The sequence below is a fragment of the Misgurnus anguillicaudatus genome, chromosome 3, assembly GCF_027580225.2.
Source record: "Misgurnus anguillicaudatus chromosome 3, ASM2758022v2, whole genome shotgun sequence".
Classification (NCBI taxonomy): Eukaryota; Metazoa; Chordata; class Actinopteri; order Cypriniformes; family Cobitidae; genus Misgurnus; species Misgurnus anguillicaudatus.
The window spans coordinates 47,605,361-47,623,042 of NC_073339.2; the positions used below are offsets into that span (position 1 = coordinate 47,605,361).

The 17,682-nt window shown below is 37.5% G+C and overlaps 1 protein-coding gene across 2 annotated transcripts; it reads right to left on the bottom strand.

Annotated features, from left to right (window-relative positions):
* Positions 1 to 1,959: 1,959 nt before the first annotated feature.
* On the bottom strand, positions 1,960 to 17,091 carry rcan1b (regulator of calcineurin 1b). Of its 2 annotated transcripts, none has more exons than XM_055206218.2 (4): positions 16,796 to 17,091; positions 6,592 to 6,765; positions 3,698 to 3,857; positions 1,960 to 3,416 (listed from the first exon to the last, which is right to left on the bottom strand). In XM_055206218.2, exons 1-4 carry the CDS (start codon positions 16,895 to 16,897, stop codon positions 3,247 to 3,249), a joined length of 606 nt encoding a protein of 201 aa, XP_055062193.1. In that variant the 5' UTR covers positions 16,898 to 17,091; the 3' UTR covers positions 1,960 to 3,246. The 2 variants fall into 2 exon arrangements, with proteins under 2 accessions (XP_055062193.1, XP_055062194.1); XM_055206219.2 differs by lacking the exon at positions 16,796 to 17,091 and adding an exon at positions 7,144 to 7,576.
* Between the last annotated feature and the right edge of the window lie 591 nt (positions 17,092 to 17,682).

A 17,682-nucleotide genomic window follows, 5' to 3' on the forward strand; every position in this document is an offset into this window, starting at 1 on the left:
TTTAGGTTATGATGGCTTAAATCAAAACAAACCAACTGAAGTTTGATTGATATTTATTGGAATGCACAATTAAAACACAAGATTTTAAAAAAATATAATGGGAGTTATCTCATTTTGGAACCCAAATCTTCAAGTGGTTCTTTCAAAAACCTTTTACTAAGCGTTTCTTTAAGAAAATGGTTGTTCTATGGCAGGGGTATTTAACAAATTACCTGGTGCCGTCCCGTGAGCAAGACACGTGAGTTTGCCATGTACATTTTTATCTAACCATGACAGACTATATACCATTGGAAAGCTCTTAATAGTGTAAAAACTAAAGATGTAGTGTGAGTCATTTTCTATAATGTCACGGGGCCACAGGTGGACCCAATTTGCATATAACACTAAAACATTATTCTAAAGCATAAAAACCTTGACAAACTGTATATTGTTGGAAAGCTTTAAGAGCTTAGTTTTCATATTTCAAGGTCATCTGATGATAGAAATGATGTAGTGACAGTCATTTTGTTACATGTCACTGACCCTATAGGAATGCATATTAATTCTGATATATTCATAACACTATATCTTATACTAAATCTGCAAAAATGTTGTACTATATATCATTGGAAAGGTCTAATAACATAGTTGTCTTTTTTTAAACATTTACAATTTTTTAAAATTTTTACATTATTAAATAGTAATAATGTGTGTTAAAGTAAATTATTAATTTGCAGCGAACTGTTGACACCTAGTGGCCTTTATTGATAAAACCACAAAGTGGACAAAAAACTATTTTTTTTGCAATTTTAACTTAAAATTTGGATCACAGCTAGTTTAGACGTGTCTTTTATTTTTAGCATGTCTAGTGTGAAACATTTACATTTTTATGGATACAATGTATACTTTATTGAATTATTTTATTTATTAAAGACAACTGCTATAAAATATATATTTTTTTTACATCCAGACACTTTTTTTAAAACAAGACCAAAATTAGGCTTCTAGACAAAAAAAAATGGCAGGGTTATATGAATTTGAAGGTGTATACATCGCCCCAAAAAGGGCTGCGGCAGGTAAAGAGTTAATAAAATCTTTTAGAGGCCCAATTTCGGACAATACTTGTATAACGTTCAGAACAAAGGTATCAAATGCTGTAACTGGGGCGGTACCTCTGATAAAGTTCAACTTTGTACTTAAAGGTGGGGTGCATGATCCCTGAAAGCTAATGTTGACATTTGAAATCAGCTAAACAAACACACCTCTACCCCAACAGAATCTGGACCTTCTTTTGATAGACCCGCCCCACATATATGGAACCCAGGCAACAATGTTGTTTAGTAGCCACGCCCCTTACTGCTGATTGGCTTCAAGTGTGTTTTGGTACCCAGCCCGACTCCCTTCTCAAAAGTGCTTTTCAAAAATCATGCACCCCACCTTTAAAGAGTGGATATTAGTACCTCGCAGCTACATATTGATACCAAATGTATACATTAAAAACAATACACAACAAAACGTTATATATAAGTCCTATTATAACACCTTTCATATAGCTTAAAACATATTTTACTGTATGGTTGCTGTCACATTATATAAAAGTAGCTTGTATATCTCAGCAGTTTCTGAAATATCAACAGCAGGTGGCACTGTTGGGATTTGTTGTAGATGAGCTGTAATCTAAAAAACTGAAATATAACCAGGGCAAGGAGACATCAACCTATTGACCAGTTTTCTCAGGCCCTAAAACAGAGGATATATACAATATATTCATTTGTATTCAAGGTTTGCTGTATTACAGCATCTATACATTCTCAATAATACATTTTTGCACCTTTAATACATTTATCCATAGCCTACGATGCATTCAATCCACTACTTTTGTCTTATTCTACTAACTGATCTACATAAACACCAGGATCTGTATGTAGTGCTGTTGTTTGCCAAAACAAATCATAAGACATAAATAAACATTAATATCACTTCTTTGGTCAAGATGGCTTTATTAAAGGTAGTATCAGCTTTCTTCCTCCTCCCGCTGTCTACTGAAGATGATTTTAAGATAAAAATCCTGAAGCATTAATGATATGGGCTACATTGAAATACATCAAATATACACAGTACATCATAGTCGCTTAAAATCACAGGATGGCATGAAAACATCGCTACAGTAATGAAAACAGAGACCGTAAAGCAGAACAGAGCGATTCTGGTAACGCACAATCATTAACACAACGACAGAAGAGTTTTCATTTCTTTTATCTTCCACAAAAAGTGATTGACTTATTTCTGTAATGTATAAATCATCCCAGACAGACCTGCCTTGAGATTTAGCAATGAGATCTGCTTCTGTACAAGCCATTTGATAATGTGAAATTAAATAAAAAAAAATCGCTTAATTGCCAAATACAATACAGAGAGAGATCCACCAATCAGAAGTTGCTCTCTGATAAAACATTGCAAATGACAATCAAATATATATATACTGTATAGTATTTTTACTATAATTGCTATATTACTATAGTACTACTACTATACTAAAATACTATTACAATTTTTATTTTGTATTATAGTTTTGTCATCCGCAATGCTTCGCAGAATAGCAGTTCATAATTTTGTACCTTTAATTGTTTGCAATGTTGCATTAAATCTCCTCGACCGTTTGCTTTGTGTCAGGTTTATACCTCTTACGAAATTTCCCGCAGAAGAAAATGAATGAGAAATCTACTTCCACAATGCGAGCGGTCACTGTCGGACTCTATATATACAAATACAAGTACCTCATGATGTTTACCACGTTATAAGGCTCTATTATTAAAGTGCATAATACTTGAAGGAGCTTGTGAAGTACTTCAGTGACAACGACTTTTTTAAAGCCCGTACGAACACTTAACTGACTTAAAGAGACGGTACGTGATATTAACAAAGAATACGTGTGGCCCCGACACAATACACACTCAACACGTCGGACACTTTACTCGGCTTTGTGCTACACGACAACGTAATTTTTTTATGGCTATTACACAGTTGCGATGTGAAGCAGATAATGACATTCTTAAGACGAGAGAAACTTCCCAAGTCCTCAAAGTCCCTGATTCCATCAGCGATGGACGATAAGAAATGAAACTCGAGATTATGAGAATGGTCACCTCTCTCGCTAACCAGGAAGAGAATCTGGTGCTTAACACCCCCTGGTGGTCAGGATGATAAACTGCAGGTTCCTAGTTATTCCCGCATTGGTCAAGCAGATTAAACCACCCAGAACGGCTCTCACTGCTTTACTGAAGGGACAAAGTCCGGACGGCGGGTCTGGATGATTTTTGGGCGAGCGCGTCTGCCGCCCTCCATCTCTTCCTCGTCATCGGAGACTTCGTCCTCGCACACGTGCACGATCACACTTGGCGTGTTGGTGGTTCCAGTGTGGAGCTCGTATTGCTCACCTGAAATACATTTTGTCAAATAAGTTGGGTTTGATGCCAAACAGTGTTATGTAACTAAACACAATGTGTGAAACAAAAAATGTAGCAGAGATATATTGAATAAATTCTATATCGAAACAAGTCACACAGATAACTGAATTAAAAAACGGCATAAAATCAAATAAAAAAGTGCATAATTAAATTTCTAGTGCATAAAAAAATTCACATTTTGCAAAGCAATAAACACTAGTATGTAAAACTTATTGGTGAGTAAATACACACTAAGGGTTAGTTTCTTATACCTGGTCCTAGTTTAGACACAGCACGCAACAGGTCGTAGTTGATGACCGGTTTGGCGTCCGGTGACGGCTCCCAGCCAACAGGGGGTGACGACGGAGGAGAGATCAGGAACTGCTTGTCTGGTTTAGGAGGCTCAAGGCGAGGACTGCCGATATGTACAGACTGTACAGAGAGGAAAAACGTCAGAAATAAATTGAAGCGAGTTATTTTGTTATTTAGTACATAATAATACACATTGAATAGGCTTAAAGTCATGAGTCAGGATCTCAGGATAAAAGACGCAGTTTAATTTTAGGTTCCTCATTGTGAAGGGAACAGAAAGCCTGACTCATGTGTGTCTCTATGTGAAACGTGTGACCTCATTTTGACCATTCATTAAGATGTGTGATCTCACGCTGGAAACTCAATGAAATGATCACAGCTTAGTCAAACATCACAGGAAATCTTGCTCATATTTAGGGTATAGTGACCGAAACAAACCAACGACTCGAAATATTCAATGATAAGAAGATGAAAAAGTCAAACAGACACAGTGAAAAAGAGATTAGAGCTGTCAAAAAATTAATCGCTATAGAGGGTTTTCACCTACGTCACGGTTTGGTCAGTTACACGGATGTGCGGCCATGTTGGAGATACTCGGATGCATACAACAGCATGGATTGCATGGTTAAAGTAGTATCCTACTAATTTATGATGTCAAAACCACAGAAAAGACTTGTGAAAGTTGCTAAATCATACAGAGAAGGACTTGGTAAGCAGGAAAGGGCACAATATTAAGTTATAAGTTATTAGGCAGTAAAGATCCGTATGAGCTAGCTCTTTGGTCGTGGACTGAGAATGTTGACAACATTTGTGTTTGTTCTTCCCATTTCTTAAGATCTTAACTAACTTTTAATGTAATATTATGCACTCATATTGATATTATGTTGCTGTTTGTAAAAATACTAGATTCTCATCTTATTTCATAATCTACTTTAATAGTAACAGATTTACACGTTTTGTTAAATGTTAATTCTATTAGTTATTCCGACTGATTAGTACAGCCCAAAACATGACAGTAATTGATCATTTTTAACAGCAAAAATGTGTGAGATCCTTTCGGTTCATTGGCATTGTTTGCGCTCAGTATCGCCAATATGGCCGACTTTCGGATTGATGATATGCTGTGAAAACCCTCTATTAATCACATACAAAATAAAAGTTAGTTTTTGCATAATATTTAGGGATGGGACGATAACCGGTTTCGCGATTAACCATGATAAAATGTCCTGACGGTTAGTATTATCGTTTAAAATTTAATTATCAATTAAATTTAACTGTGTTTGATTACCGTGGTAAATCCTGTCCAGCCAGAATCAGTTTGACGCAGGCGCACACATGCAACATAGTTTTTTGCACAAGAAGGCATTTAAGGGATAATGTATTGTATTCATTCACGGTAAACTTATTGGAAAGATTTATTTATTTTTTACCACAGAAATAATTTCAGGGAGATGAAATATTAAATTGTGATTTTCAAAAATAAAACTTGTTTTCAGTGTGTGTATCAGTTCTTTTTGAACATTTCCATCTCATTTGAACAAAACCATGATAACCGTGATAACTTTGGTCACTATAATCATGATATGAAATTTTCATACCGTCCCATCCCTGATATGTAATTGTTATGTATATATAAATAAATACACACATACATACATGTGTGAATTTAAGGTGTCATTTAATTTATGTATAATAAAAATATGTAAATGTTTCTTAAATACATACATGCATGTCTGTGTATTAATATATACAAAATAATTAAACACATATATATTATGCAAAAACAAACTTTTATTTTGTATCGTGATTAATCTTTGGACAGCCCTAGATTAGAGTCATATTTACAGAGTAGATTATTATAGACTTTGAGATGCGACTCTTTTCAATTGGGCCAAAAGGAAACCACCCAAAAGTTCCTAACAAGCACACACTAACATGTTACAAATTCACTTTCCAATAAACTCAAAAATGTTATCTTTAACCTACCGAGCCCCTAAGGTGACATTGTAAAAAAAAATCTAAAGTTTAGTTTCACGTGCGCACCCAAAACTAAACTTTATTTAATTTTTGGTCCAGTGTCTCCCTAGGAGCTCCGTATTAACCCAATAGACTGTAAAAAAAAAGGATGATGTGCCAAAAAAAAATAGGCCAAAATATCAAAAAAAAGTGGCTGATATGTTGCACTGATAGTTTAATTATGGAGCCAGAGTCTGGTGAGGTGGAGCTGCAGAATCAAGGCCCCACCCATTTTCCCGATTGACTCAATCACAAATGCACAAAAAAGATGTCACACCATTTTTAATGGCATGTAATAACTAACTTAAACCAAACTTATAAGAAAAATAAGCACTTAGGTCACAATAAAATTTAAATTAAAAACTTTTTTGAAATATTGAGGTATTTTTTTACAAATTATTTTTTTAAATGCATGTGCTCTCATATAATCTTTAATCAAAAACGCTAATCTCCTCCCCTTGAAATGATCTCTCTTTATTTCCGGCTATATGATATGGCAGGTGGGCGTGGTCTGGGAAAATTTTGCAGCAATTTGCAACATATCGCAATTTCAAACAACCCAATCAATTCTCAATGGACGAAATCAAGTCTCGCCCTACTTTTTGTTTCTTATTTCAGAAGCCATTTTTAATCGGATATACGTCACGATAGGAAAAATAAGACAGTCACTACTTCAGTTTCATTGTGACTTCGCCTCATTATGTCCCATTCATTTACATTGAGAGGGCGGGGCTTAAGACCTATAATGGAGCCAGCCACCAGTGATCGAAATGTTTTGATTTCACATATTTTTAGCACGTGTGTGGCAATGCCACCGTGTTTATCTGTAGGTTCTTACCTGAGCGAAATACAGACGCATCTCTTTTCCATTGAAGTCACTCTTGTGGAGTTTGACTCGGGCCTCGGCTGCAGCGAGGACGTCCGTGAAGTTAATCCGAACCCGTCTGAAGCTTTTGAAGAACTGAAAGGATGTGCTCGGATCAAATTGACGAAACAAAGCCTCAAACTGCTCCTAAAGATGCAAAACACGCAGACGTGAAAACCATGAGTTGACATTTTAACTTTGGTTTTATGCATCTCATCATCTAACCATTCCCATGCAAGGGTCAAATTTACAGAAACAATTTACGCAAGAATGGCTTGATGGGTGATTTGTGTGTTTTACAGATGAGGGCCAGTATTCATACAGTAAATGCAAAATATCTTTATTAAATTATTATTAGATGCAACAAAACTTTTTAAGCTACAGCCTACAATCAATCTCCATAACTATTGGCACGTATATAAGAACGGCTGTCCACCTGATGTCCACCAAAAGTCCGGGCTCGTAATGCATCACCAAGTACTCACTCACTAGTTAATGTACAGTCTCAATAACCGTTAACCTCACCTGAATTTCCGGTCGACTGTAAACTTCATGGTCCACTAATGTGGCCACCAGGCAGACAGCATTGCACATTGTATTAAGATGCATACTTCAGTATCCTCCACAGCGACTTTAGTGTGTTAAATGGCAAAGGCATATGCAACACAATCCCCAAAGATGTTCTAGTCCACAATTTCAAATCTAAACGTTCAAAGAGTCATGCACAAAGCCAAATGCAGAAGATGCAACGTCTCCTGTGCACTTATCTCCAGCAAACAGACTCCATACACTCCTCCATGCATCGGTTTCTCCACTTCTAGTGTGCTAGCAGGTCAGTGTTGATCTCCTGCTGTTTATAGCACAGCTGATATATCCGAGCACCACCTCCCTCTCCATCGGACCGCTAGAAATGACGACAGGAGCGTCTTTACCTCTCCGCGCTCCTGCTGGACTCCTCCCCTACTCTTCCATCTCTTTGTTATTGACTAATCCTAATGAGGTACTGGAAAATAATGACATCACCCGGTCACGGGCAGAAGTCCAACATTCTCCAGCGTAACCTTTCGTTCTGTCCCTTCAGCATGTTTCCAACAGGGCTCCGGCTGACCCTCACTTTTCCATCTCGCCATTATACTGCGCATACTTCTAACCGAGCAGAACTACTTTATTTCCACATTAACTTGAAATTCATAACACGCGGGTCTGCTGCGAAATCTGCATCGATGTCGTTTCTTGTCAACCAACATGAAGTCAAAGTACACCTGGTATCAATTCAACATCAAATATAGAAAGGCGGCATCACTTATTCACACAGCAGTCTGTGGATGTAAGGATATTGCTATGAGTGTTTTTATCAAATGTCGACATCGCTAGGTGGTTTTATTCGTGTTCAGGATGAAGTATGCATTACGAGATTTAAGCTCACCTATTTTTTTGTATGCTTGACCTGTGCAGTGAAGTATTCACACGTTGCAGCAAACATACCCATAGCGTGCTTGTGTTGGTTTAACCTATATTAAAAGGATAGGTCATGAGGACGCCCGACTGTCCTTCACATTTAATCTTCTTATTAAATTGTCTTATGCAGAGGTTTTTGGGGAGTGAAAATATCATGAGCTCAGTATTAATACAATTTAAGTCAACCGACGATGACGAGTACCAACATGTGTTCATGGTTTAAATGAGTTCATGGTTTAGATTCAAGTCTGCTAGTTTACAAAACACACAGTAGATGAGTTGTGTGTGTGTGTGAGAATGGGAAGAGAAGAGCTCATCTCTGCCGCTGTGACATAATGGAAACATGGAAATATGAAACCGAAAGAAGGTGATGGAAAAAATGCAAAGGGAGGCAGAACTGGATGCTCTTATGCAAAGACGTGTGGAGGTGAGACAGCAGCTGTCGCTTGTGAGCTGCTCTGTCAGTATGCAAGCGGTACATATAAGCCATCAGTAGATATTTATATCCGATTGCACAAAAGATCAGGCCATATTACGCACGAGATGCACCATTATTAAACTTGAGTGCAAAAACTGCTCATCTAACTTTTATACTTGTGTTATTAAAAGGGCAATTGCATGCAAATGTCAACCTTATCAATAAAAGTGAAGTTTTTACCCATACTGATATCTAAGGTGGTTTAAATACATATGCAAAGTTTCTGATACATTTTTATAGCATTTTTTTTTCATAGGGTAAAGTAAGTGCACATTTCAGAATTGATAAGAGAGAAATGTCACACCCATAATGTTGCACCTCGGTGCTTGGGCCCTAATGTTCTTTGAAACGCCCAATTATTGGATATTCGCCCATTAGTTCTGGTTCGTGCATTTTAATTAACATTCTGTTTCCCAAAAACTTGTGATTTTTATTTGTCACACCCATAATGCATCCATCCAAAAAAATGCAGCATAAAGTTAAAACAACTTGGTTATATTCAATCTACTATTTTAAGTTTTGACTTGTGATTAGTTGACATAACTTAGAAAAACAAGTTGAAATTGATTAACTTAATGTGTTAAAGTAACATAAAAATATATGTTGATTTGATATAACTTTTTATATTTGTCTGAAGTTTGGACTCTGGAGAAAATATAAATAGATGGCAGGGCTGCTTTATTATGTGCAAAATCATAATCATCATTATTTTGATAAAAATTATAAATCATAACACAATTAATCAGTGACTTTGAACATGCATTTATTTAAACATTTTATTAAGTGTTGCAATAGGCTCAGTGCCGGCGCCAGCCCAGCGCTGATGAGGGGGCGTCTTAAATACCAGAGGGGGCGATCACACAAAATGCATTTAATTCCCCAAGCTAGAAAATACATATGGCTTGTTCACTCCATGCGGCAGCCGACAGCCGGATGACGTCAAAGTACCGCGAGAACGATTCGAGAAATCATGCAAAGTGTAATTTCGTCTCGCTCTCGCGGCACTTTGACGTCATCGCCTCACAGTTCTAGTGGCGCCGCTTGAAGTGTAACAAGCCATGGAGTGGGCGTGTGTTTATTAATGTCACAGAATACATGCACACTTGATTTTTTTGTTTTGTTAAATAATAGACTATAAAATTCACTTTAGGATGACAATACACAAGGCAAATGTGATTTTTAAATAAAATGTTATCATTAAAATCCCATTCAACATTAATGGTGATCTGAGGGGGCGGGATATTGCCGGTGAGGGGACAACGCCCCTTCACGCCCCCTTGTGGCGCTGGCCCTAAATAGGCTACATGTGTTTTACCTTTGAAGTGCCCTACAAACACATTGGTCCAGCAGCATGCAATTTATATTTTAATTGCACAATAATATTTTTATCTCGATTATCTTGTTTTTGTAATTGTTTGAATCAAAAATGTATTAATTGCACAGCCCTCACAAATGATTCAATATATTGGTAATAAATGCATTCTCTAAGAAATTATATTTCAAGTTTTGATTGGAAATGTTACATCCATAACACTTGAATTGCTCAGAATGCAATTTTCAGATGATATACAGCCTAGTGCACTTTACATTTTTAGCTCAAAGTTAAGTTGAAAAAACTAATTTGGTTTTTGTGCTGTCTGCGGTCTACACATGCAGTTACCTCATAGACGAGTCATTTAAAACATGGAAATGGAACGACTAGGTGTCAACAAAGTCTGAGTATTGGAGGAGTGTGAATACCAGAATAACCATAACATGGTTTCCATTCACTTGTGTTGTGGAAGAAGCTCCAAGGATTCAACGCTGTAAACAAATGTTCGAACTCCGCTATCAACAGATGTATAAATAAAAATAAATGTGAAGTGGATGCAAAAAAATACAGCTTATTAAAATAATTGTTTAGATGGATAATTGTGACTGGCTTATAGTTAAATATGAAACAGCTAATGAGTTTATCTGTATGTTTCAAAGCTCAGATTATTAAAGTTTTTTTTTATTGGTTGAAATTGCTTATTTTACATTTAGTTTATGTGTAAAAATTAAAGTGCACTTTGCTAGCATTGACTCAGATATACGTGACTATCATTTTCAGACGAACACAATTTGAGTTATCTTAGTAAATTTCCTAGGTACGTTAGGAAACAACTATCTCCACAACTTTCAAGCCCAAAAAAGTGCATTCATGTTTCACAGAAGTAATTCACACTAGAGGTCTTCACGGGTCCACCTAGATCCGAAAACCTGAAATCAACCCGAGTGGGTCTAAAAGTTTCACGTGTGGGTCGGGTATAATAATAGCGGCATCTAGGGTGACCAGATGAGATTGACTGAAATTCGGGACGGGGGTCAGACGTTACGTCATCCAATATTAGTTTTATTTATTTATTTTATTTAATAATTAAAGATAATGAATTTCAAACAGAACCAATCATATTATTATAAGTACCTATGCATTAATAAATTGATATAATATGTATAGAACTATTTTATACTTCATAGTTTTCATTTACTTAATACTAAAAGATAATGAATTTTAAACGGAAGTTACTGAACCAAATCATATTTTTATTAATATAAGTACATACATTTATATAATACGTATAGACGTATTTTTTTAACTCAGTGCCTCGTCACCAATCTGACTCCTTCACGCGACTGACTGTCACTGCCAGCCAGCACTTTCAACTGTCCTCGCGGCTGCTGCAACTTTCGCTCTCTTAATCTACTATAAAACAAAATTGTCCTATTGTCTTTCTTGCATATAGATGAATTAGATAAAGTAATAGAAACAATACAATGTCAGCATATTTCGCGGATGTTTTAAATGAGTGGGATTCAGATTAAAATTAAGGGGCTGGAGACATCAGCACTTTTAAATGCCAGCTGTTTTTCAGCCGAGCGCTTTCGTAACCGTGATACTTCAGCTGTGAGCCGGTTGGTTGCTGTGGTAATGTCCCGCCCCCCTCCACTGTAATTGGACGGCCCTGTGAGAACTGACATTGACGAGCGGAGCTTTTCTCTCAAAGTTTAATATTTTTGAACCCCGAGCGCCAGGTTTCAGCGCGGAAAAAAACCTCTAGCTGTTTGATTATTTGAGAAAAACGCAGAATTTCCATTGGAATCAATTGAAAACATTGCGTAAAAGCTTTGGTGTGTCCAGTCCCAGCTTCAGTATAATTTTCGGGACAATTAGAGCAGGATTCGGGATTCGGGACAGCAGCTAAGATTTCGGGACTGTCCCGAATTTTTCGGGACTTCTGGTCACCCTAGCGGCATCGGGTCTCTGGTAAATGAATTAAAATGAATGTGTTTTTCTGATGGGACCCGAGAAGACCCAAGCTATCTTGCGTTTGTGCGCCGAGACCCTTTCAAACCCACCATCTGTTTGCCAAGAGTGCTTGCGACATCGTGTGGCTGGCGGTAGGTTTATTTTTGTTGAGCCAGACCTGTCAATCAATTTTGAATGAACATTTTAGGGGTTACTTTGGTGTCGTCGTCAGACAACAAATTGAGCAGCTGGCCAAATTGTTTACGAGGCCACCAGGGTTTCTTTTAGCCTGACTACGTCAGACTTCGTACTTCCGCTAAATTTCATTACGCTTCTGTACTCAGTCTGAGATACCTCCCATTCAAACCGTTTTCCACCGGTCTCAAAACGACCGTCCAATCAACGAACAGAGGGCGGGCTGAGAGCCGTGACGTCGACGCTAAACGCCGAATCACGGTTGTAGTTTGTTGTGGACATGGAGACACAGAAAGCTATTTGCTCTGTTGTGGAGAACCGGCACTTGCTAACTTAAACCCGAACAAGAAAAGTGTTTGTTAAACATTTGAATGGAGATTATGTTGTTGCCCTTCTCCCGACAAGTTTTTGGAAAAGTTTAACTTATCAACTTTACCGATCGTCAGCGAGAAACTGTATGCAGCACAGCTTGACGTGCACAACGATCGAGAAATCATGGAAGGGAATTATATTGTTCACAATTAATGGTGGAGGACGCGTGGGCAAGCATTCTTTGGTGACATTCCTGATTAACCAGAAAATAAGGTAGGGAGATTTAATTTACATATGGTTATGGTTGTCTGGTGGAAGAGTTTGAGAGGAGAGAGGGGCGTTCCTCCCGTTAGACGTGAGTGGAAACACACCGTAAGGATAGTGTTCAACTAGCTCTGGCCCGATTTACTTTACATAATCTGCAAAAGTCGTTCATAGCCATGTTAACTCTGGTATTTCGCTCGATGGGTTTGTTTTCACATCATACGTGTATTTTACAGCAGAGATTCGATGCGGCTGATCCGGCGCATAAAGCACATCATATCCAAATGTTATGTGTGATTGGCTTACGTTTAGACCAATGATTTTAAACTTCAGACAAGCCCCTCCCACGAGAAGGAAAACGATTGTCAATTATGCCCAGCCAGACTCTGTCTATGAAGCGAAGCAAAATAGCAGAGGATGGTATTACCAGGCTAGGTTTCTTTTAGGGCTGTGACGATTAATCGTGCAAATGCACGTTTTCTCAATGGATGAATTTAAATGAATTACGGTGAAATGCCGCCACATCCAATAGCCAGAGGGCGCTCTCGTGTAAAAACGCCATTTGTGCCACAGAAGAAGTAGCATTACAAATGCTATTTCAGGAAATGTCTAAATGGATATTTATATCGCTGTTCTTCAGATTGTTTCAGGTATTTTCATGATAATAAAAATATTTTGAATGATTGTGTTTGACGAGTGTTGCTTTTTTAAATTCACTCAAACTCATAGTGATTTAGATTGATAAGGACTTCGTACTGATCACAAAGCCACAGTACACGCACAAGCTGTCCATGAAACACAGAATCGGAGCCTTACGATTCAGAATCGATTTCAGGCAGGTCTTTTTAATGAAAAACGCAATGTATCGTCGCAGGCCTAGTTTCTTTTTGTCTGACTGGTGCATGCGGGGCTGCAAACTGCACACACGTCGGTGCCGTTTACATTCGGATCCAGTCGGGGGAAAAATGCCACTGGGTTGGGTCAGATTCAGGTCTAATTTTCTCAGGTTTGTCTCGAGTCTTTCTCTAAAAAAAAGTCAGGTTAGGGTAAAAAGTGATTTGGGTCATTTCGGGTCAGGTACATTTCTTTGGATCGGAGAAGACCTCTAATCCACACGGCTCCAGTGGGTTAATGTCGGCCTTCTGAAGATAATTGATGCAATTTTGTAAGAGAAATATCCATATTTAAAACAACTATAATAACTAACTTCCATTAGCTGCCAATGTGCATTATGTGTAGCATACATTGTGAGAATAGACTCTTGTGTTGTGAGTTGTTTTAGCTACAGATAGGGATAATTCAACATATGCTTGTCTAATTTCGCCTCCACCATTTTCCTTCAAATTCTTTAAAAACAGACTTTTCTTATTTGTGACTAGGGCTGCATAATGATTAATTGCGATCAATTAATCACTTAATCATATAAAAAAAATGTAAATACTTCTTAAATATCTACATGAATGTGTATTTATTTATACATAATTATTATACACAGTACACACACATGTAAGATGTAAACAAAATCTTTTTTTTTTAATGGTTATGCAGCCCTATTTGTGACTACCATTGTTTTGGTCTCTTCTCTGTGTCGTACGCTACGTCCTACAGTACACCAAAACTATCTGGTGAATGCACATTGACAACGGGAGTTAGCCATTATAGTTTATAAAGTTTTAAATATGGATACTTCTCCTACAAAATCGCACCGATTACCCTCAGAAGGCCGACATAGTGATGGTCGTTTTCGAAGCACTGCTTCATGAGGCTTCGAAACATTTACGAATCTTTTGTTTCGAATCAGTGGTTTGGAGCTTGTTTCAAACTGGCCCAAGTCACGTGATTTTAGCAAATGAGGCTTCATTACGTCATAACTGTTTCGAAAATCCGATGGTTCACCACTAGGGGGAGTTGATCACATGACCAGTGTTTAATATGTTTCGGTGAACTCGGGTCAGTTTTATTATAAAAGTTCATAAAATATTTATCCTTCTGACTAATAACACTGCCATTTTGTCAACTTTTTGTTTATAGACTGATTTAATGACAAAAATGTGCATAATTAAAAGGGTAGTTAGTTTTAATCATTTGTTTGCCCTAAATAAAACTAAAAACACATAATACACTTTTAACTATGTCTTAATTAAGTTAAACAATTTTTTTAAAATATTTTAATAAAAATCTTGCTATTATTTTGTAAAAAAAGTGTAAAATGTTTGGACACATCTGCTTTTACACTATTTTGACCAGCAGAGGTCCCCAGCGTGTGTGGGTTTCGAACTGCTTCGAAAAACTGAATACATTTTCGAAGCAATTGGTTCAATTGATTCGAAGCTTCGAAAAGCTTCGTTTCTCCCATCACTAGGCCGACATTAACCCCCTGGAGCCGTGTGGATTACTTCTGTGAAGGATGAATGCACTTTTTTGGGCTTGAAAGTAATGGACCCATAAAGTTATAACGCTTGGAACAGCCAGAACATTTACTAAAATAACTCGGATGAGTAAATCATGGATAATTTTCATTTTTTGCTGAACTATCCCTTTAACACAGAGTCACAAACTTTAAAGATTAAACTGGCATTCAATGATGCTAAAAATCACACAGTTTATGGAAAAAATCCTGCTTGGGTTTATAACAGAACTAAGCCTGACTGACTTCTGGTCTAGTTAGCTAATGCATTTTCCATTATTCTTAATTCTACACTTATTCATTTTTTCCACTGAAGTAGGAATGATAATATTGCATAACAAACCCTATTTCAAATAACACTGGGCATGACGGAGAAAAAACAACTTCTCCGTGGCTATCATTTGGGTCAGCGATCGATCTCACCGTCAGTGGAAAAACACAAAGCATAGAGGCTTTATTTTTTCCGTCGATGTAGTTGCAGGTCAGGGTGTTTGTGGTGAGAGGCAGGTGCGCTGCTATAATAAACTTCTGCTCTCAGATGAATCAAACACTCGTGAGAACACAAATACAGGATTGTGCATTGATGTTTCATTCAAATAGAGGAAAGATGGAAAGTCGGCCATGCTGGTTAATAAATCTCAGCATGTAAAGAATTAACTCAACTTGCTTATAGACAGGTTTACAGATTAAAACAAACCTATTAGTGTTTAACTTTAGCATATTACCATAATGATGTCGTTTTCACCTGCAGACAGAGTTAAATATATACATATACACTAAAAAATATCTTAGAAATTAAGAGATGTGGCCTTTTGACCTATAAGAAGCACCATATTAGCAAGCATCCGACAGCCTAACAACTGCATAGCATCATGCTAAAAAACCTTAGCAACCGTACAAAAACACCCTGGCAACCAACCAATTCTGCATTGGTGCACTGTGATAGTCTTTGGCTACATATGACTCATATTGCAACATCACCTATTTTATTTTATTTTTATATATAATACAATGTTTGACAGTGTATATCAAAATCAATTTAAGGTGGCCTGCAGAGTTTATGTGATGCACATTTGAGATTGAAGCATCAAAATTATGTTCTTTATGTACTGTATGTCCAGTAAGATGCAATCTGCATGTGTTATACTGGAGACAATCAGGTTTACATGTAAACTTTCAAACCAGGTGGCTTTATTAAACTAATACTGTATGTGCATCCTACAAAAGCATATCATTGCACTACTACGGTACAATGATAATGTCTGATGCATTGGCATAAAATGCCATAGTGTTGGTAAATCATTGCATAAGCAGTACAAAGGTTAGGGGTCAATTCTATGGCAACAGAGAGACTGATGAAAAACATGCATCACTGAATGCACTGCGAGTTGCTTTGGATAAAACCATCTGCCAAATGCATCAGTTACAAATAAAACATTGACATTTGGTAGATGTGGCAAGACACTCATTAATAGCATTGCCATGATACATAATAACCACACTGATTTGCCATAAGGTACCAGGTTCAGAAAAACATCATAGCACCCCCCCACCCCAAAAAAACATGAGACCACGGCGCACATATCAAAAACACAAGGGCCCATTGCGCATGTCCATAATATCATCATTATTAGAGTACCACAGTACTACCGTTACCGAATCTTGACTCTAGTAAATCAATAAAGAACAGTTTAGCTCTACATTAAACCAGTTTAACTCCTGTTTGGCCTGGCATGAAAATAATCTGATCACAACATACGACACCGATTCGGTTTCGCGCACGATGCACGCCTACCTTTACGTGCTGCTCATTGAAAACCTCTTCAGGCACTTTACATGCGATGAGCGCGTTGGGCTGATCGCTCAGCTGGACTTCTGACGCTTCCGGCTGCTCCATGGCAACAAACGTGACCGCGACCCCGGCCGCGCTTTAATCTCCGACGAGACGGCGCTTTGATGTCACGCGTCACCGTGCTGGGCTCGTACAGCACGCGAGATGTGCCGCATAGTGCCACTATCTATCAGACCTGCGATGTGTTCTTGACATAAAGATGACGTCTACATTTGCGACAGACTACACACTGGTGGCCGAAACAGATGACGTGACGTCATGGCCTACGCACATGCGCTCTGCGTGGCGCATTGGTTTAGATGTGTGTTGGGGTGATTTAATTAATAAATTAATAATAATTATGAGCATAATGCCTTACAGTCGTCGATAAATGTTTATATTTGTGTAAAGCGCGCATTGTACGCGTTTTAAAATTGCGTATTTTTTGCTAAGTCTGTAAAGTGGTCGTTGTGTGCCCTCTTGTGTCAGATTTAGTGCAGTGCAGAGCCAAACAGAATGCATTTTTTTTTCATTTTTATTGCATTGGATGAAATAATAAAGCAAGTGGCATTCATTAAAAAAAGAATATAAAGTTTCAAGCAATGCATTTTACAAAAGCGTGTTTGTTAACTTTTATGACCATAGTTGTTTTTCTCACTTTTTAATAGCCTGTAGAAATGTTTTTCACTGCGAAGATACCATGATTGTATTTTCATATGATGTGGTATTCCTATTGTGTTACTGTAGCTTATTTAAGTAGTGAATTATGTTAGTAATGCAAAGATCTTGGGTTCCCCTTACGAAAATTTTTTTTTGTTGTATTAATTACTAGCCAAACCATGGTTTTACAA